Source organism: Podarcis tiliguerta (genome assembly GCF_965153285.1).
Source record: "Podarcis tiliguerta genome assembly, chromosome: 9".
NCBI classification, from domain to species: Eukaryota; Metazoa; Chordata; class Lepidosauria; order Squamata; family Lacertidae; genus Podarcis; species Podarcis tiliguerta.
The window spans coordinates 17,879,621-17,902,555 of NC_139542.1; the positions used below are offsets into that span (position 1 = coordinate 17,879,621).

The 22,935-nt window shown below is 42.4% G+C and overlaps 1 protein-coding gene across 7 annotated transcripts in view; it reads left to right on the forward strand.

Moving 5' to 3' along the window:
* GRID2 (glutamate ionotropic receptor delta type subunit 2) overlaps nucleotides 1–22,935 on the forward strand; it is a 787,745-nt gene that overhangs the window by 645,958 nt on the left and 118,852 nt on the right. For all 7 annotated transcript variants that reach the window (XR_014501814.1, XR_014501815.1, XM_083398274.1 and 4 more), the window contains exons 12-13: nucleotides 7,610–7,748; nucleotides 18,589–18,784. Coding sequence is in view for 5 of the 7 variants with exons in the window: in XM_083398274.1 (XP_083254400.1) it covers nucleotides 7,610–7,748; nucleotides 18,589–18,784 (335 nt within the window). In the remaining 2 variants the exon portion in view is untranslated. The remainder of the gene's footprint in view (nucleotides 1–7,609; nucleotides 7,749–18,588; nucleotides 18,785–22,935) is intronic.

Genomic DNA, 22,935 nt, shown 5'->3' on the forward strand with positions numbered 1-22,935 from the left:
ATGTGTCCCCCTTTCTCTAAACTAAAAAGCCCCAAATGTTCCCTGATAGGCAAGTAGCTCCAACCCCTTGATTTTTTATTCAATAATGCATTCTCTAAACACATCAATATGCATCTTTATTTAGTAATTCCCACATAACAGCTTTGGACCTAGTTTATCGTGTTACAGAAAACACTCTTGGGTGATCACTAAGCTACTTGCAGTGAGAGTTGGGATCAATGCAAAGACAGCTAAGAAGGATGTCAGAAGTTGAGGTAGATTTCTTCGTGTTGTTTTTAGCAAATTCGCAGTTCCTTATTATCTAGCACTTCATTTATACAAATAAAGGAGTTAAGTGCACTGTGCAACATCTACAGAGAAACCTTATGACTGGGATTAGTATACAGACAAATTCATACAAATGAAAATTTTGCTTCAAGTGCTCAGAAAATGTTTCCCCAAATTAATCTAATAAAAGCCACATGGAACCACAGATGGGGAGCATTTAGTCTGGAAGCACCATAGTTCAGTGGTAGAGCATCTGCCTTGTATGCAGGACCCAAGTTCAATCCCCAGTATCTCTAGGTAGGGTTGTGAGAGAACCCTGCCTAAAATCTCCCTATCCTTCAATTGCCTGCCCTTTTATACACATAATGTACAAATCGCACATTGTACACACATGACATGCGTACTCCCGGAGCAGGGCTGGATTTAGATTTGGTGAGGCCTAAAGCTACTGAAGGTAATGGGGCCCTTTATATGTCCAGCTGTCCGTTGTCACCAACAAATTGCCACTGTTTTTGTGTTGATTATATGCCATATGGTAATTTATGGACCTAATAGGTATCTAAAGCCATTTTATTTGTTTTTTATCTTATATTTTGGAAATGTACATCCAGCTTTTTTTTCCTTTAATTTTTTTGCTGGCCCCCAAGAGAGTGGGGCCCTAAGCTATAGCTTGTTTAGCTTATACATAAATCCGACACTGTCCCAGAGGCAGTCCAGGGTGTCTATAATGTAAAAAATGTTATTATGGGCTAAGTCTTGGATAGTTTGCAAGTACTAATATGACTTGTTTGCTCTAGAAGGATTTTTCTGCAGTTCACCTCCCTCTGAAGGCTGCATTGCATTGCACTATGCCATTGACTAATGAGTGGGACTGTCCTACATTACAGGATTGGATTGCCCTTAAGGTTTCTTTGATGTCACTACATTCTCCAGGAACACTCGGAATGATGTTACCCATAGTATGTCAGCTGCAGAGACAATGATTTCTCAGAGTTTGGCAGATAGTTCACATTTTGTGACTACTCAACCATTTCACATATAAGATTTGCACACATGATCGCTAAGGTCACGCTGCAGGCTACTGCAGAAATCAAGGGATTTTGCTCAAAAGTGAATAATTAACAGGTGTAGGAACTAGACTCAGATGAGAAAAGTACTAATTAATATTAATATTATTGCAGGAGAATGCAACAAGCCATCTTTTGCTCCCCTAATCATTTCCCTCCCTTTCCTTTTTGCTAATGTTCATCCATGATGAAAAACGAAATGTCAGCCCCTGAGGCTCATTATCTGTTGTTGTTTTTAAAGCATGCAAAGATCAAGCTGGGGGGGGGGGCTTTAAAAAAAAGAACTGCAACACTTGTCTACATTCTGTAAATTTGTTTCAGTGTAGATTGTCCTACAGAAATAATTGGTGTTCTCATTATCTTCCTGCTAGTAACATGAACAGAAACGAAAATTGGGTGGGTTGGTGAAAACTGCAATATTCTGCAGCCTAAGTGGAGAAAATGTTAAAGGATAATACTAATAAGAAGCAAACGTGGAATTTTCAAGGCATATATTTCTCCACCAAATTGCTAGTTAGATAAATGGACTTGCAGGACTCTGTTTCAGGAATGGAATCTTGCGAGTTTTCTTAGGAATTAATAGCCCTGCCTTGCAAAACTGGATAAAAAGTAGACTTTGAGAGGGCAAGGCAGTTGAACAGATGGATCAGAGTAGAATACCCAACCACATATTACCCTTCCATCCTCTTGGTAGCTTCATGACCATGAGGGACTTCAAAAGTCAGGGCTGAATTCAACTAGAGAAAGCCAACGCAAAGGCTCCTGGTAGCCCAGTGGGGCTTTCCATCCTCTCCTCCCCATGTGTCCCCTGCACCTCTCCCAAATCTGTTCTGGGTCAGGAGAACCCAAGGAACAATAGTGGGGAGAGGGGCCATTCCATCTGGCAAAGAGAAATACTTGTGATAATGGAACCATCAAAAGTGTATGATGTTGAATGCCTCCCCCAATGTGGTATAGCGGATGGAGCATTGGACTGGGGAGACCTTGGAGATGGGACCATATCTCAGTGGGAGAACTCATGCTTTGTGTGTAGTAAGTCCCATGTTCAACCTCTGGTAACAAAGCAGGTTATGGAGAGGAGGGACCCTCTTTGTCTGAGAAATGGAAAGTAACAGTCAGAGTAAATTATAGTGGACTATAAGGGCAAGTTGTCTGACCTAGTATAAGGCAGCTTCCTGTTTTCCTAAAGCTCCACTTACCCATGAAGCTCACTAGGTGGCTTTGGGCCAGTTACTGTATCTCAGGCTACCTATTGCTATTTATTGGAAGAACAGCACATTGGAAAGATAACGAGTGAAGGGGAAAAACTGATAGAAGCCTGGAAACAGGCTCATGTTAGGGCAGGAATGTCATCATCTGTGAGGAGTCGGAATCCAACAACATCTGGAAGCTACAGGTTGGCCACCTGTGCTATCCCCATGTTGCTCGAGCTCAAGCTTTCTTTCCCAGGAATCTTGTAGAGGACTGTAATGACTACCTCACATCTGCTTCGTGTCAGAAACTGAAATTCAAGATTCCCACAGCTTTTAACATACTATGGCTCAGTTTTTTTATATTGGGATAAAGGCTTGTTAAGCAGACACACCCCTATGGCTTATTATCATTCTGTTTAGCTGGTTCTGATTATACCTTAGCTTTTGGACTGATTAAAAAAAGACATATCATGATCAAATCAGTTTTTGGCCTTGTTTACAGATTCTGGCATTTCATCTCCTTTGGAAAGCAAATTAATATCACAAATGACATCTTATTGAAGCAAGATGGCTGCATCTAGCTCAATAGTTTGAAAGGCCAACAGTAATTAAGAGTTTAGAAGTAAACACCTGTGTACTCATGAAGACAAGGGCATTCTGACCTAACAACTTCCATCGGGCTGACGCAACTAGCAAACTACTCCTGAAAAGCGAGAAGGATGAACATATGAAGCTGCTTCATGCTATCAGACCACGGATTCATTGAGTATGACACTGTCTGCTCCTGAACATGGATGACCTGAACCCTGTAGTCCATGTCTTGGTAGCCTTGATACTGGATTACTGCAATGCACCCTTTGTGGGGCTGCTTGTGGGCCTGGTTGGGAAGCTCCAGCAGGTGCAGAATGTGGCAGCCAGACTGCTGATGGGGACATATAGCTAGCAACATGTGACATCATTGTTCAAACATCTGCACTGGCTGCCCATTTGTTACCAAGCTGAGTTCAAGGTCCTTGCATTAACTACCAAGCCCTGCACAACTTAGTCCCAGGATATTTTAGGGACTGTCTGAAGTCTTATATCCCAACTGCTGAGTTGTTGAGGCTCACTTGACATTGACACAACATGAAGCCATTAGTATCATTGGCCCAGCCCAGTGGAATGCTCTTTCCTAGCCCTGTTGCATGAGATAATTTTAACTAAAGATAGGAGGGATTAAACTGAGGACCTCTTCCATGCAAAACATATGCTCCGTGTCTGATATAAAAAACTCCTCTCACTGGGTCTGGTATTACTTGTGAATATTCCACTTGATTAAAATCTTAGCCTGGCGTAACCTCAGCTTGAATCTTTCCGTAGAATTTCATCTGTTTCATTTTCCTGCTTATCCCTGGCTAATACTATTTGCCTTCCTTATCTCTAGTTCCAAAATTAAGAATAAATCAAATTATATTAGAAACATATATGGCAACTCTGGGAGGGGGGGAACAAGAATTATTATTTTTTCTTGCAGTTATGTTAGTTGTTTCAGCGATATATGGGTATTTATTTTTTGTGCACTAATTGAACATTTGGCAGGAGCAAAGGGATATAGAAAGGCTGTCTTCTGGGTCCTGTTTCCCACCACACCTGAACTGAATTAGACAGGTAATAACCAGAGAAGCTTCTCTGGTTTTTCTGCCAGTTTATGGAATGTTCTCCTTGGTGACCTTGCTTGGCATCAACACTGATAACTGTTTGGTGCCAGCTGAGAGCTTTTCAAAAAAGAGTTATTTGCTCAGGTATTCAACATTGTTATCCCTGGAATGAAATTATGATTTTACCTGTTTTGTTGGGTTGTATTGATCTATATGAGTATTCCTTTGCTGTTACTGTGTTTTGCAAAGGTGTTTTATTGTTTTAATATGTGTGCTGACCAGAGAGTCTTGTATTGATGGGTGGTGTAGGAATTTAAAAACCAAATAAATACCACAACGCCCACTTTGTTTTCTTGGGGAAGTTAAAGATCTGCAACACACTCACTGTTTTTATGAGTAGGCACTACCTTCCAAAGAAAGACATCTGCATCATAATGCCCAAGGGCATTAGCAAACTGAAAACTCTGGGGCATGTTTGGAGCAGGCCTATTGAAAACAATGAGACATAATTTAATCATCCCTAGTTTAGGTCCCATTGATTTTGATGGGTTGACTCTAAGTAAGACCAAGACTGCAGCAAAGCTATACACAGTAGCTACCTGAGATGAAGTCCCATGGAAGCCAAAGGGTCTGAGTAGGACTGCATTATAAGTCTGGAGCCAACACATATCTACACTTAGCTTGTGTGGGACAGAAAACCTACAATGATAGAGCCAGCTCTTCCCCCTTCCATTCCTTGAATGAATTCCTTACAGGAGAACTTCATCTATGAATGAAAGACATGAGGTTGACTTTCAGTTGTTCCTCTTCTTCCTGCAAATTCACCTCAATTAAAAACAGTGGGAAATGGCACTTAGTTTTATTCATGAGTTTGAAAAATGAGAACACAAATGTTCTTGAGAAATTGCAGGTTTCCCCTTCACCACCCCGCCTGTTTCAATTTAATTCACAGCAAACTACAGAGATTGACACTGGAAGGTTAAAGGGACAATCAGTCCTATTGGGCTCATTTAGTCTGCCTGTCTAAAAAGTTCCATTTGATTGTAATTTGGTTTTTGATTGAAACCATCCAAAAAGCATTACCTTAAAAACCCTGTAAAATGAAAATAACTCATTAAAATATTTCATTTATAGCTATGACATGAGGTTTCTACAAGTTACACTTAAACATTTCATCTTCCCAAAGTCTTAATATTGAATTAGCATCTCTAGATAGAATAAGGAGATTCTAATTTCTGATAATGATACAGTTTCAGAAGTAGGTGGAAATGTATTTCTGGCTACATGAGAGACCAACATTGATCTTATTTACTTAGAGGGTTTTATTTTTAAAGACAAAAGATCCAGTCAACGTTTATAATTAACTCAGATTTCCCCACATTTTATTTCTAAAGAAAGAACAAGCACCTTGGCTCTCTCTGAACTTTTCTAAAGGGCAATTCCATCTTTTTCTCAGTGTACTCCTACCTGATAAAACAGTTATCAAGAATTTGATAATTGCTAGCTTTAGAAATTCAGAATAATGATAGAACGGGGTGGGGGCACGCTTGATATGGGTGTAAAACCCAGTGGTTAATTTATAAATAGTGAGGCCTTTCATGTTAGCCACATCCTTTGGTTTGTAAGCATCAGGAAAAAACCACTGCAGCTATCCTTCTGACATTTGGCAGGAATCAGCCCCTCAGAAGGACCTCCCAAGCATGCACAGTTCATCCGGTTCTAGCAAAAACATAAAACGTTATAGAAAATCACCTTTACTTTTTTTAATAAATAAAATCAGACTTCAAAGTGCCTAGCCCAAACACTTTTCTATAAATAAACCATAAGTATTATTATTATTATTATTATTATTATTATTATTATTATTATTACTATTACTATTATCTTGACTGTATTTGATTAAATTTGCAGGCATGCTTGCCCATTCTAAAGAGATGAAGCCTGTGAATTTTCAAAAGGAGAGCTGCTTCAGCTTTCTTGCAAGGGCAGCTTTACAGTCCTGATGTGGTTAAAAAAAAGGATTCACTTAAGCTCCTTTGGATTGGGGCGCTTCAGAGAGATCCTGCTTTGGCTCTGAAAAGCCCTGAATCTCTCTGAAGTTCCCCACTTCAGTTCAGGATTCGTCCAATGCAGTGGTGTGCGGTGAAATAGGGGAACAGTTAGAGCCAGAGGGGCCATCTTGCGAGGGTGATTGGTGGGGAGACGTTGTGTATGTGACGTTGCGACATCCTGATGTCACAGGAGGGAGCATCATGCCTCCCTCTTCAAGCAGGGCAGAAGCTTCCCGGACTTTGGGAAGGAGGCTCCAGGCTTTAATACTTTAATACTCTAACGTACAGGGAACATTTAGGAGACTAGCCTAGTCCCCCTAGTCCAGGGATGTACAACCAGTTGATCGCGGAGTGTCCCTGTTTCATCGCAGGACACCCTGATAGCCTCCCCCTCCCAAACAACTTTGCCTGATCCCTCCCCCAAAAAAGCTCAACAATTTGGTCAATCCAATGGGTAGATCACTGCCAACTTTTTTTACAGTGGGAGTAGATCGCAGTGTCTTGGAAGTTGGACATGCCTGCCCTAGTCCACTGACAACCTGCCATTGATCCAATGCATACCAATAATGTTCCCAAGCACTGTAAGAGTTTAATTAAGGTCATTGATTAAGACCATCTATATGAGGTATAAATGTTTTAAGTGTTTAAATAGGCTGCTTTTGTTCAGAGTTCACAAAATCTCCTTTTCTTATCTATAGCTATCTATCTAATATATATCTATATTTCATACATATATATATACTGCTGAATGAACTCATTGTAGAACTCAGTTGTGCGGACAAACCCTCTCCCTTTATGCTTTTAATGGTCTTCACTTTGCAGGCCTCAATTACAGTCTCCAACCTAGTACATTTTACTCTAGTGAATAATCCTATTGGTACCAGTGGAGCTGTGATCTTAGAATAAGGAAGTTTGGGACCAGTTTACTTGAAGGATCACCTTGCCCCATATGTGCCCTCTCCACTGCTTTGATCTGCAGAACCAGCATTTTACAAGTGCCACATAATGCTTGTTCCACACTTGTGAGGAATCTATATTTTACTGTGGAAGCCCCTATTCTTTGGATCTCCCTGTCAATTAATATGAGGCTGGTGCCTTCAACGTACTGTTTGTGACATCTGCTAAAATATAATAAAAAAGATTGTTTAGGCAAGCCTGCAGAGATACATAATTTTATTATGCATATCTATCTTTTGATAATTTTTGTGTCTGCTAATTGCTGTCAGTTGCTGTCTGTTAATTTCAGATCGTTAATAAATATTTTGCTCTATGTTAATGTTAACTACTTATAAGGTTGTCTTTTTTAACTAAAAGGTATATAAAACTTGCTAAATAAATAAAATGACAAGGAAGCTGCAATTAAGTCTTCTTGCTCTCTATTTCCTACTCCACAGGAGGAGAGGTTCCCTATACAACACTGGCAACTCGGATGATGATGGGTGCCTGGTGGCTATTTGCCCTGATTGTCATCTCGTCCTACACAGCAAACCTAGCGGCCTTTCTTACCATCACTCGTATTGAGAACTCCATCCAGTAAGTTACTGCAAGTTCGAAAAGGGAGAGGGAAGGGCTTATATGTCCCCCAGTATCACAATTATCCATAATACAGCAAGGCATATTTTTGGGCAAATGCAGCAATGCCCCACCAGCCTCATCCTGGCCTCAGCCATTCCTTACCTGACTGACGAGTCCAGCAGGTGTCACTACTTGTCAGTTTCCTCCTTGGTCCCAATTTCCCCCTGTAGAACTCAGCAGGGAGGAGGATGGAGGCAAAACTAACCTATTGTTGGGTGTGGCTGCATCTGTCATTTGCTCTGCCTCCACCTACTGTTGGTCTCCCTACATACCACCCTACCAGTCTCTATGGACACAACCCACCCACTGTGTACATCTCCTCCAGTACTTTTCCTAACAATGTTCTTGTTTTTTACTTACCCACCGAATCAAGAATACCATTTCATTTTCATGTTCTTCCCTGTGTACCAGTCATTGCGCCCTAGTAAAACTATCCCCCCCCCCCAGTTATTTATATCCTGCTTTTAACACTAGCTCCTAAAGCAGATTACATACAAATAGGACAATAAAAATGCACTAAAGCAAATAAAAGATAGCAGCCGTGCAACCGATTAAAAACAGGTGGTCTATAAAAACTGCACAGTCCGTTAAGAAATGCCTTGTGTGGGGGGAGGGGAGAGACCGTCAATGCCTGTCTAAAAATTGGGAGACTGACACATCACATCATCCTAGGCAATGAATTCCACAGCTTATGTGCCACCACTGAGAAAGTGTGGCACTTTTTACCAGGGCTGGCTCAAGACATTTTGGCGCCTGAGGTCAACCAAAAAATGCCCCTCCCTGCCGGGGATGAAGGGGTGAGTGAAGCTCTATGTCACGAACAGGTGGGGAATAAAGATTGACATTGGGAACTGCTGCTCCTGTAGACTTTGCCATCTGAGGTGGTTGCCTCACCTGGCCCCATGGGTGGGTTGGCTCTGCCTTTTGCCCACAAATTCAGTTTCTGCTAAAACAGGCTAGAGCACAAGAACTCCAGTGATGGTCTTAAGGCTTGGGTGTTTTTGTTGTTGTTGTTGTTTCAATACCTTGTTCTTTTTCCATTTCAGCACAATCACTCTAAGCTTGAGTGTTACCCACAGTCCAGAATTTATGTGTAGGGGTGCAAGCTTGGATTACCTGCTTATTCTTAAGGGGTTGGCCCAGCCTAACTATTTGCTATTACCCTGGAGTCTCAAAGTTTTACTTCTGTTAGGGTCTTGGCTTTTTTAGGTTAATAGAAAATAACAGAATTTTTTTTTAAAAAAAACACACATTCAGTTTATCCCCCCCCCCCCAATATTAAATACAACATGGTGGCTATTGATGAATTTCAACTGTACTTATTGGTTGGTTTCCATCAGTCACTTTCCAATAGTGGTTATTGGTCACCTTCAAATTCCAACTATTTATTATTTTCAGTTGTGGATATTTAATATTATTACCATCTCTTTTGCACCTCTTTCTGCTGCAAGTGAAGCCTCAGGAAGAGCAATTAGTAGAGACAAAAGGGAAGAGTAGAAATGCCCCCACACCCTCAAGTGGAAGAGCTCTATGTGTCTATATTGGTATACACCTAGAGCCCATTCTGATTCGTTCCAAAGATGCAGTCAGCAAGTGAATGCCACTGCTGAGTGGTGGAATTGGGAACTACAATCTGCCCTGACACAGGGGCATGTCAACTGAGCTCCCTGAGAGGTAAAAAAAGAGAGTTTAATACTTGCATTCCCTATAAAATAATGATAATGATAATAACAGAATAACCAATAGTATAAAAACGTGCTGTGGTACACTTGTGTGAAAAATGATACTGCAGTTCCTTTTCCATTTCATTTTCTCATGCCATAATTGAGATCAAACTGAGAATCCCTCGTAAGGAAGTCTGAGGAAGGCAATCTACAGTGTTGCTGTTGGAGAGGGCCATTGATGCTTAAATCCAATAAATGTTTCTTTTCAAAGAAAGGGAGAATGCTGTGTTTTCTCCAGTTTGCCAGGTTAGGTAGTGTTGGTGTTGTTTTGGGGTGGGATTAACCTGATCCTTCCAGACCTGCCTATAAACAACTGAGATAACACCAGTGGTACTTTCCAATATGCCTGCCTTTGCAGAGCATCAGATCATTTGCTTTCCTCTGCCCTGTCTCCTTTATTCCTTATAACTTGAGAGAGAGAGAGAGAGAGAGAGAGAGAGAGAGCGCGCTCCATGGGCAAAGCTTTATCTGAATTAGAGTAATAAATAAGTGTGTGCTTCAGAATAAGCAATAAGATGTTTGGCCTCATTATTTAGTGACTAATTGCTCCTGCACAGACAGCTTACAAGACAGTTCTAATAGCAGCCTCATGCTCAGCAGACATGTTGCTGTTTGCCGTGTGGAATCATAAAAATCTGTTTTCTAGTTTGCAACTCCTGTGTAATCAATACCTTCCAATTCTGAAAAGCGTGTTGCTGAGGAATTACAAAATGTCAGGGCCGAAATTAGTTGTTTTCCATTGTTGTGGTTTTGTGTGGGAGTTTTTTGTGGGGGTGTTTTTAAAAACTAAATATGGGGAGTTGATAAAACCCAGTGTTCTGATCCTGGCTATTGCAACCTAAAACTGTGGTTGGCACCATTTAAGCTAAAGCAACATCCTGAACATGACAACTGAGACAGAGGCAAATTAATTTGAATCATTACATTTGACCTGTTTGCATTAGAATTTCATGTGCCTCACCAAGCCAACACACTGCAATGCCACAGACATAAACTGACTTAGTAATCAGTCAGACTGTCCTTGGAACTGTAATTTTGGGGAAGCGAAGAGGGGGTTGTTTGTCTGCTTAACCATTTATATACTGCTTAATAGCATAGTTGCTAAGCAGTGTGCAATAATAATACAAGTGTCTTTTACCGCTGGGACTAGGTGTGCTCTTTTCAGTGTTCCCAATCCCAACACAAGCTTTGCCTTCTGATTGTGCTGACCTATTGGAAATTCAGAATTTGTGTTGACAAAATAGCATAGTCAGTAAGGTTCACAATGAAAGCTGGGGATAGGGATGCAAGTACAGGTGCTGTGGTCCTGCTATTTGTCCATATCCTAGTATTTCTACTCTGACCATCAACAGCTCTGCAGAGCAACCATAGCCAACATGGTGCCCTCCAGATGTTGTAGGACTATAACTTCCATCAGCCCAAACTAGCATAGCTTTGGGTCAGGTATGATGGGAGTTGTAGTCATCTAGAGAGCTTCACGTTGCCTTATATCAGGCAGACACCCATCCCATCACCTGTTCTGTGATCCCTTTAAGTGGAGGGTCTGGGGTTGAACATGGGACATTCTGCAGGTAAAGGATGTGTTCTCCCATTGAGCTACTATCTTCCCTCTAAATGGAGTTTGTTGGAGGGTTTTCTCCTCTGTATCGTAACCTTTCTCTTTATAATCATACTTCCTTTAACTCATTCTCTTATTGTCTCTCTATCAAGCTGTTGGGAAAGGAAACTCATTTATGGCACTGCGTTGGTCTGCCTTTTGAGAGACGAAAGAATAACTCCTAGAGTTTTAAGATGTGCAGGGAAAATATTTTTCCCCACTGCTGTTTCCCAACAGACTGTTCTACAGCATCTGTTGCAACTATCATTTATACTAACAGCAATACATGTAGGGGAAATTGCTGCGCTGGCTGTTATGTTGGGGAATTATATAGCCACACTGAGTCCTGTAAGCAACTGATTAAAATTTGCAAGGTGTTCTCATTAGAAACCGGGGACTTGGGAACTGCTTCCTCCTACCCCATTCCCATAATGTGCACAGCAAGTACCCTTACAATTGTAGGATATTACAATATACGATGGAGAAGAGTGACTAGTGGGGTGCCACAGGGTTCTGTCTTGGGCCCGGTCTTATTCAACATCTTTATCAACGACTTGGATGATGGACTCAAGGGCATCCTGATCAAATTTGCAGATGACACCAAACTGGGAGGGGTGGCTAACACCCCAGAGGACAGGATCACACTTCAAAACGACCTTGACAGATTAGAGAACTGGGCAAAAACAAACAAGATGAATTTTAACAGGGAGAAATGTAAAGTATTACACGGGCAAAAAAATATATGAGGCACAAATACAAGATGGGTGACAACTGACTTGAGAGCAGTACATGTGAAAAGGATCTAGGAGTCTTGGTTGACCACAAACTTGACATGAGCCAACAGTGTGACGCGGCAGCTAAAAAAGCCAATGCAATTCTGGGCTGCATCAATAGGAGTATAGCATCTAGATCAAGGGAAGTAATAGTGCCACTGTATTCTGCTCTGGTCAGACCTCACCTGGAGTACTGTGTCCAGTTCTGGGCACCACAGTTCAAGAAGGACACTGACAAACTGGAACGTGTCCAGAGGAGGGCAACCAAAATGGTCAAAGGCCTGGAAACGATGCCTTATGAGGAACGGCTAAGGGAGCTGGGCATGTTTAGCCTGGAGAAGAGGAGGTTAAGGGGTGATATGATAGCCATGTTCAAATATATAAAAGGATGTCACATAGAGGAGGGAGAAAGGTTGTTTCCTGCTGCTCCAGAGAAGCGGACACGGAGCAATGGATCCAAACTACAAGAAAGAAGATTCCACCTAAACATTAGGAAGAACTTCCTGACAGTAAGAGCTGTTCGACAGTGGAATTTGCTGCCAAGGAGTGTGGTGGAGTCTCCTTCTTTGGAGGTCTTTAAGTAGAGGCTTGACAACCATATGTCAGGAGTGCTCTGATGGTGTTTCCTGCTTGGCAGGGGGTTGGACTCAATGGCCCTTGTGGTCTCTTCCAACTCCATGATTCTATGATTCTATGATGTGATGTTGTGGAGAGCACTGTCAGGAGATGCAGAAGGCTATTAAGAGAAGTGGTGTCAACTTGAAATTAGAAATGGCGGTGTCTTACATTTTTACAGCAACCTTCATCACATTGTTTCAAAGCTTTGACAAACTGGAACATTAAACCTTATTTATAGGAACACGAATGTGCACAGTGCTGTCTGGAACACTGACAGCATCGAGGGAGGGGGGCAGGGACAGCTCAAGACATTTTGCTGCCAAAAGCAAAGAACAAGATGGTACCTCCTCACATTCCACATACAGAAGCCAGCTAGTGGGAATGGGAAAGTATACTTCAGCACAACTGACACCAGCAGGCTAGATTTGGCAGCTGTGGTGCACACAGCTCTTAACATCTTGGCACTGCTTCCTGACCCTCAGTAGCTGCCACTTGAGGCAGCTGCCTCACTCTGTCAAAGGATAGGGCCTACCCTGAAGAGGGAGAGCTAACAAATCTAGTTTCTAGTGATACTAGTCAATCAGAAACACACCATCACAATGTCCAGCATGCACATGTACATAATGACCCTGTCTGTTGGAATGCCCTGATCCAGCACAGCATTATTAAATGCCTACATCAGAGTTCAGCTGACCATTTTTCCTTCAGTAAGAAGAGTCAAAGGCCCATCCAATCCAGTACAGTCATACCTCGGGATGAAAATGCTTCAGGTTGAGCGTTTTCGGGTTGCACTCCGCAGCGACCTGGAAGTAACAGAATGAGTTACTTCCGGGTTTCACTGATCGTGCATGCACAGAAGCTGAAAATGACATCATGTGCATTTGCAGAAGCGGCAAAATGCGACCCGCGCAGACGCGCAGTCACGTATTACGTTGGCTTTGGGATGTGATCAGGGCTCCGGAACGGATCCTGTTCACATCCAGAGGTACCACTGTATTCTGTTTTGTTCGCATAGTGTTCACAAAGTGGCCAAGCGGTTGTCAAGCAGAACATGAGCACCACAGCACTTTCCCCAATCATGTTCCTCAGCAAGCAGTATTCAGAGGCATATTGTAATCCATGGCAATTGTGACTAGTAGTCATTGATAGCCTTATCTTTCATGCATTTGTCTAATGCTCATTTAAAAACACCCAAGATGGCATCCAATACTATGTCTTGTGGATATGTCTTGTCCATAATTGTACTATGTTATGTGTGGAGAAGTACTTTCTTTTGTCTGTCCTGAATCTGCCAATCTTTGTGCATAATCTTATGCATCTCTTATCATGTCCCTCCTCCTTATCATTTTTTTTATAAACTGAAAAGCCCCAAAAGTTGTAACATTTACTCACAGAAGAATCTGCCCTAGAATACAATGTTTATGTTACGTTTGCATCCAGCACTTAAGCTAACGTACATGAAAATGTTCCGTTTTATGTATGCAACAACACTTTGACAAACATTCCTCCGAGAGAGAGTCAAAGGTTACTCTGTGGGTTTTGTGGCTGAGCAGGGAAATGAAACCCTTGTCTATCCACTGCATCCTGCCAGCTCTTTTAGTCTTATGTTCTTTTTCTAAAGCAAATGGGCTGTGGATGGGGGGGGGTGTATCCCCTTCTGCACACAGATCAGGCATGTGTATATCAGTGGAAAACGGTCATATTATATTACTATATTGCCATGGAGCCAGCCAGCAATAAAATCACAATTAATAAAGTTAATTCTTTATTAGAAGAAACAAGGCCTGCTCAAGGGTGCCAGGCCTAATGAGCACAGCAGCTCTTCTCAGTAGGTCATGCTGCTATGTGGCAGCTGTGGAGACATCTTCCCACCGCTGCCTAAATCTCCTCCTCCCCCTGGTCTTTCTCAGGCAGTCTGAAACTACACCGACATGCCTGTCTCTGCTTCTCCCTCTTCATACCTCTTCTGGTCCTGGGAGACATGGGGTGAGGGGAGCTTGTCGCAGCAGGAGGGGGGGATACCTTGGCTTCTTCACTAGACTCATCTCTGCCTCTTGGCCTCCCTCCTCTCCTGCTTCCACCTCTGCTCTCTGCTCCCCCTGCTCACTAAATCCCGTTACCTCTTCCGTTTCCAACACCTCCTTCTCCCAGGCTTTTCCCTCTTCTCTCTCTGATTGCTTATCGTTGTCTCACCACCAATCCCTGGGCCTTCATCCCTTGGGGGTTCCCCAGCTGCGGCCTCCCACAATTCCTCTGTTCCATTGTATACTTATCAGACCAGCAGATTGTACCCGGAGACCTTATGTCCTTTGAAACTAATGGGATTCTATAAGTTTGTGTTAACATTTTCCAACATACTACATGGGCATTAGTAATTTGCTGTTAGCTTTTCAAAAGACTGCACACATCTAGCCCCTTTATCTGTCCTTAAGTGTCATCACTTAGATTTGTGCACTTGCATGAAGCTAATTTGTGCCAGCAAAGCCTTAATGGCTCCTAGGTGTTAGATTGCAGTAGACCTTCAGAAGTCTAATGAATGTCATTAAAAAAATAAAGGCATGGTTAAGTGGTCCACAAGGATGGGTAAATAGAGGGAAATATGTCAGGTCTGCAGACTTTCAGGGACCATCAGGAAACTGATTTGAAACCGGTGGTATTTCAGAGCCGTATACTTAAGGATTCTAATTTGCATATGTCCATATAAAAAAACAAACCAATGGGGTTGGGTAGAAAACACACTGAGAGCAAAATGAAGAAGTTAGAGGACTGCCAAAACAACAAAAAGTTGAGAAAGCCCCGGTTCATTAAAATCAAATCTTTCTATGAAAAATACAATGCAAGTCAGAACCCCATTTTGTTGTATATGGGGGTCTAAATCATAAAGAATTCATCAAAACGTAGGCAATGGGGTTTTTTCTCCTGCATTTCTGAAGAAAGTTTCGCCCTGTATTACGCAAATGCATGCCTTGCAAAGGGGTGAGGAATTTTGGTTGTAGTAACAGCCTTTCTCCACTGCGGGTAGACACTGTGCCCAAAATGCCTCACTTTGAGGAAGGACCCGCTTGACCCTTCCTCAAAGTCAAGAAAGGAGGAGAAGATGGAAGGGATAACAGAGATCCTTGCTTCTGTGGTGACCACAGGAGGACTGGTTACCAATAATGAACTGACTGCATAGAAAGCTACAGGGCCTGCCCACCACGAGGCAAGGTGAGGCAACAGCCTTGCGCGACAGTATCCACAGAGGCAGCAGAACCCAATATAGATATGTGTTACCTTGCTTTTTCCCGATGTCGATCTTCACTTCCCCCTTCTTCCCTGTTGGGGAGAGGGCACACCATTTTGTGGTTAACCTCAGGTGCCAAAATGTCTTGAATGGGCCCTGACCCTATGGGTACATGAAGTAGTTCTGTTCCTACTTTCTGTTGGATGCCTGGAGGTCTGGGAGCAGGGGCAATAGATGCTATCTCCACTCTTCTGCTGAATTCTGGATGTTTCCTTAAAAGGTCTTGGGTCTCTGTCACATGAATTCTAGCTTATGCTTTCCTGGTGCAGTACTTTCCCATCAAACTACTATCCAAATATCACATTGCAGAAGTCTCATTTCTTTGTCATTTTTAATATACACAGTTCTTGATGTAGCACCCAGCTTCACAAACAGCAGCATTCAGTAAATGTCTTTCTCCTCCATACTTACTGAGTTGCAAAACCATTCTTTTCCACCATTACAGATAATACATAACAGCTAAGTTGTGTAAAATGTGTTCTCATACAGACCATTCTGCCTATAAAAATGCAATTCCTGGCAAGGAAGGCAATCTATTCACGAGATATAACATTGTCATTTACCTCTATTTACAAGTCTTCTTCAAGTGTTTCCAGAGTGAAGTGGCAACCCTAGTACAGTCATACCTCAAGTTGAATGCGCTTCAGGTTGAGCGTGTTCGAGTTATGCTCCACGGCAACCCAGAAGTAATGTAGCGTGTTACTTCCGGGTTTCGCCACTCGCAAATGTGCAGACACTCAAAATTACATCACGTGCATGCGTAGTAGTGGCGAAACGCGACCCGCGCACGCACAGACGTGCCGTCACGTCTTGCGTTCTATTCGGGATGCGAACGGGGCTCCGGAACGGATCCAATTCGCATCCCGAGGTACCACTGTACAAGCAGGGCTTTGGGGCTGTGCATTGAGTTTTTAGCCCCTCAGCTTCCATGACTTTTCCCAGCCCATCACGGGATAAGGATGACTTTTGTATGCATGAAGGCTCCCTTGCATACTTGAGAACCGTGTTCAGCCCTCAGTAACAAGGAAACCCTTTGTTTCATCCTGAAACAGATGCACATTCGTACTATCAAGCAATGAGTCAGGTAAACTTCAGCTTAGAGCCAAACCATCCCTACCATGAATAGAGGAGATTGTGGGCAATGGCATGCATATAACCTGGGCAGGGGGATCACTCAGTGGCAGAGTACATGCATTGCATGCAGAAGGTCCCCAGATCCATCCCTGGTGTTTCCAGGCAGGACCCTGGAAAGCTGCTGCCAGTCGGTGCAAACAATACTGAACTAGATGGACCAATGGCCTATCTCAGTGTAAGGCAACTTCCTACTTGCTATGGGTGTGCATCGATCTTTCATGCACTCCTGCAACCAGCCAGAACCATGGGAATATTGAAATCTCAGAATACAGTGTAATCACAATACTTCGAAAAAATTCTAACAATAGTTTAGTTTCCTAAGATCTTCAACGGGTGGCCAGGGTGCTACTTTTGTGTTTTAGGATTTTACTATGCAGTAAAGTCCTAAAGCATGTATTTGGTCTGTGATGGTGACTGTTTTGGCAGAGATGTTTATCCACGCCTGAGAAGAAAAGTCTTGCCGCCAGTTTGGAAAGTATGGTTCAAAAAAATGAGAAAATTATTGTTGTTATTTTTTGATTGCTATTTCATATTTTACTTTGCATTCTGTTGCTGCAGCTACCTTAAGCACAATTTGGTAAAAGCTGCAAAACATAAGAAATAAATAATTTGTCTTAGCTCTGGTTCTGTGCTTTGATATTTTACACACACACACACACACATTTTTATGATTGTTAAGTTTTAAAGGAACTTAATCGGGAACTTTTAGCTCTCCCCAGCCACACACACCTATTGGCTTCATGTCCTACTTGAATGTTTCTGACTGGCTGGAATGTGTCTTTGAATTCTGATCATACCTCTTGCTTCCCTGAATGGAGGATAGAGTTGAAAGTAGCCTATTGTGCAAGACTGAAATTTAAATTTGTTGCTCCACCCACTTTTGTCTCTGGCTCCACCGACCTATGACATGTGGCCCTTGGAAGTTTTCCCAAAAGGGAATGTGGCCCCACTGGCAGAGGAAGAGGAGTGTGTGTGGGGGGAGCACACCGCTCCCGGCAGCACAATCCCGGTAGGGTGCCACGCCCCCAGGACACACGCCAGCCCTACCCCCACCTGCTCTCTGCCCCCCGGGGCCAGAGCATGAAGCTCTGCCACTGAGTGGCCCTCAGTCTGAAAAAGGTTCCCCACTCCTGTTTTAAACCATTTATTGTTGTTTAATCATTATTGTTATTATTAGTTATTAAATTTGTATACCGCCTTTCATCCGAAGATCACAGAGCAGTCCACAACATAAAGATACAAATGAGAGCAGAAAAGTACATAATAAAACAAAAACAATCCCTGCCCGCCCCCCATGCTTGTGAACCACCTTGGGGAATCTATGAATCCCAGTGGTGGGATATAAATGAAATAAATTACCTCATAAAAAACCTGCTTCCTCCCCTCCTTGTTTTGACCTTTAAAATAAAGCTTGCTAACACTGCTCTGGTTTGTGCAGGTCTTTCTTGTTTTAAAAATCCATTATCTTTCCTTCCCTCTCCTTTCCCCTCTATAGCTTCCCTTGTGGTTTAAACTATAAAGGTAATTCTCTTAGCCTTGCTTTGACTTTTAAGAATAAAATAAAAATGACTTGACAGCTGTCTCATCATACATGTTGCCCTTTGCTTGCCTGTAGCATGAAAATGTGGAGTCATGTCTCTTGTGTTTCTTATCTTTACCAACACTTAAGGTCTCTCCAGGATCTCTCCAGGCAGACTGATATTCCTTATGGCACCGTCCTGGACTCCGCGGTCTATGAGCACGTTCGGGTGAAAGGGATGAATCCGTTCGAGAAGAACAACATGTATTCGAAACTGTGGCAGATGATTAACCGAAGTAACGGGTCAGAGAATAACGTGCAGGAATCCCAAGCAGGCATTCAAAAGGTAAGGGCAGCGGCCAGCCTTTTTCCTTGACGAATGGAAACTCTCTTCCTGCTTGATACTTTTGCAAAGGGTGTTTAGCTTCTGCTGTCTGTAGAATGGGAACATAAAAAACAATGATCGTGTACCGATTCTGGCAGGCAGTTCATATAGTCTGTTCCTACCTAACAAAGGAAATTGAGCGCTTCATTTCCTTCATTATTATTTTTCAAATGGAAAGTTTAAAAACCTCATTCTTCACTCAAAGGGTAAAACACTTCCCCTTTTTAGTGTGCATATATTTACTTATCTGTTTTGCTCCACAAATAAAGAAGAAAAAGGTCATTCACCATAGGATAAGAACCAGTGGTTTTTGCTCAGAGAAGCAGATTCCGCTTACTCAGTAGGAAGAACAATGTTGTAGAATTGCAGCTGGGTGATGTGCTTTGTAACCTGGAAGGGAACATGTCAGATGGAGAATACAAAAATATCTGGGTCTGCTCCAGAGCTTCTGGACCAAGGTTTTTTGGGTCCAACCTAGCAAAAGTCAGTCATCCTTAAGTCATGCTAAAAACCCTCATAATTCAGGTTGCAATGGTGACTCCATTTCCCTGAGAGTAAGTTCCATTGAATTTGATAGGACTGAGAAGAACAAGATTACAATATGGCTGTTGGATGCTTGATTTATAATACTTTATATAATACTCTGGATTATGTCTTATAGCTAAAATATGAGTATTTGTCTATTTCAGTTCAAAACCCATCCTGTTCTCTAATCTGGTTATAGGTTTCTGCAGTTCTGTCAAAACCCACAGATTTCCCCCCCCCCATGCTATTGACTTCTTTCCATATTGAAATTCATGTCCTAGAATATTTGATTCATTCTTGATGTTACGAGATTTGATAGAAGTTCAGAAAGGAGAAGCTGGAAACAGGGGAGAAGGAAAAGAGAGGCTGCTCTGAAGCCCTTGCCTTCCATGGATCTCTTGATAACAAAAGAACAGCAAGAGGCAGAGGAGGACTTTCTAGTATCTTTAAAGGAGTCACAGCCCTGTTCATTATTAATATAGCCCCATCAGCCAAGGTCCACCAGAGACTCAACCATAAAATAGAGGAAAGTGAGAAGAGTACCAAAACACACTAGTAAGACGTGTCATGGAATACGTTTGATGTCAACATTTGTAAAGGATGGGAAAGAAAAAGACAGAGTGTAACTGACCAGGGGAAAAGTAGTGTTTGGTAGAGACATTTCTGTGTAAGTTTGCAGGTCTTCTTGTAATATTCCTGATGGAATGGGGGAGAACATGGCTGATTTCCACCCCCTTCTGGAGACCCAGTGCAATGGAAAGGTTAGATTGTGACCTGGGAGACCAGAGTTTGAATCTGTACTCAGCCATGAAGCTCATTGGTTCCCTTCAGGCAGTCACTGTCTCTCGATGTTACCTACCTCATAAGGTTGTTGTGAGAATAAAATGGAGAAGGCAGAACCTTGAGGAAAGGTGAGCTAGAAATGTGATAAATAAATGAATGGGTTTCTGAAAAGAAATAGCAGCCATTGAACATCAAGCAAGGATATGCACTGACTATTATCCTTTAGCTAAGACAAAGAACCAGTGTACCATGGTAGCAGGTACAGACATCCCTCCCCAGTTACGTGTGATCATGTTGCATGTGACCATATATGTGTGTGGTACCGGGAAATAAACAAATATTTAATTCCTACCCAGAAAAGACAGGGAAGAGCTGGCAAGTCCTTGTGGCTCACAAAGAGGGCCTCCGTGCAGTCCAAAGAAGACATCCCTGCAGTGCCATTGGTGAGGGCAGAGGAAGCCTCAAAGAATCCTTAGGCGCAGTGAGGCTTTGCTCAGGCAGCTCAGCCTACCTGGCTAACAGCTGACCCACAGAGTAGCGCAAGTGCCACAGCCACTTTCTCATGCATCTGCCAGCTTCCAGCCAGCCCCAGAGCTACAAATCCAGATATTTTGGTCTCAATTGGGGAGAGAGCAGGAGAGAGAGCTGGAATAGGGAAAAAATGGGCATTGAGAGGTTTTTTAGAAGATACTCCCCCTTACCCGAATTTTGCTTATGCACACAGGGTCCCAGGACGTAATATGTGGGGGGACGCCTGTAATTCTAAGTTATTCTAAATTACTCTTATATGATTTCCTGAAGACATGGCGTTTGGGTATCTTTACCTAAGTTGATTCATTTTGTTTGGCTATGCTTTCTAAGATTAACAAGTGGCAACATCAGAGAGCCAAGACTAAGCACACCTAGGGTGGCCATATGTCCTGCATTACAGAGGACATTCCCTTGTTTGTCAGAGGAAAGCCATGTATTTGAAGCACTCCATTCTCTGAAGGGCTTTCCAGTTCAGCTCTGGTTAAAGACAAAGAATCATTAGAAGTGGGAGCAGGAGAGTTTTGAAGTAGCCCGTCAACAGATCATGGCCACAGTCTAACAACAATAACAACAACAACAATGCATTACTTATACCCCACCCATCTGTCTGGGGTGAGATGCCATGCATTTCTATCTAAAGTATACTAACATTTTAAAATTTGCATGTATGCATCTAAAGTAGACCATGCAAATTTCATGCAAATCTGTGTGCTCTTTCTGTCCTCTTTTTCGTTGGCGCACAGCTGGCTACTCTAAACATAGCTGTCAGAACAAGTGGAGGGGGTAGTCTGCTGCATCATAACAGCCCCTGAGACACCCTTCATGGGATCGTGGGATTGTGCCTTAAATTAGTTAATTGAAATCAACAAGACTTAAGTTAATCACAATTAACCTTTCACGCTGATTTCAATGAAACCTAATTTTGAATAACTTAGCCTGGATCTACCCCTCTGTTGTTGTTGTTATCATTCTTTGCTGTGCCTTTTGACATCCATCTGTTCCAAATGCCCTTGATCCCATTACATGCCTCTATATAGGGTACAGATGTACAGTGGCCCAGTTTACAGATTTTGGATTTTTACCTCAGTCATTCTACTGTTAAAAAATCCTTTTCCCAACTGAAGAGGGGGAAGAGGAATCATTATGTGCTTGAATAATACCGCAGTGCATTTAACTCGGTATACAAAATATTTAGCCAGTAGGAAAACTGTGAATTACTGTCAAGTGAAATAAAGCTCTTGGATTCTGCAATAAAAGAAGCTTGTCTTTGTCTCTCAAACCCACGACATTAATATTCAGACTTCTATGCAGATACAACAAACTACAGCAGAATTGTTTAGCCCTGGGCTTTTCTTTCACTGCTTTTTCTTATTTTTATTTTTATTTTATTTATTTGCTGTCGGATTATACTTTGGCTCTGTTAGTTAACCTGCTTGCATTGACAGGAGAGGGCATCAGTTAAATAATACCACCAGTGCTGCTCTAATACAGCTGCTCTGCTAAGGTGTCACAAAATTGTCTCCAGTAGAGCTTAATTTGATGGATCTCTGTTTTGTTTTTTGTTGTTTTTCCAATGCTAATGTAACAATGGAATGGTGTGATGGAAATTGTAACAAAAACTTAACTATACATATGAGAACATATTGACTCTCAAAAGGCCAAAGACATTGGGGGCAGCCTTCCCCAACCTGGTGCCCGCCATATGTTTTACACTACAACTCCCATTATCCCTGACTCTTGACCAAACTTGTTGGGGCTGATGGAAGTTGTAATCCACAACATCGGGTTTACAATGTTAAACAAAAACGTCACCCAGAAGTTGGATTGTACTTGTCGGCATCTGTCTGTCTTAAGAGACAATGGAGTGCTCCTCCAGGGGTGAATTCTAAACATTGAAGAATGACAGCATCTGCTATGGCTGCAGACACCTGTAACTCGTAACTGCAGCTTCCCATGTTGTTTTTGCTACGTTAGGAGCACCAAAGTGACCTCTCCGGAGTGCAAGGTTGGGCAGTGTGTATGGAGGTCCTGGGCTGTGTAGGTGCCAAGACCCCCCTCTGGCACAGAGCCAATTCATTTGTTACCCATGCTCAGGCCATTACCTCACCAAGAAGCTGGCCCTGGCTATTCCTGCAATTGAATCCTTGTCAGATCCAGGAATTAGAAGGGACTCAAGCATGCAGCCTAACCACCCCCACCCCCACCAACTCACAACAGTATATTTGCAAGCTTGTATGTATTACAAAGAAACATATTTTTTAAAGGCCATTTCT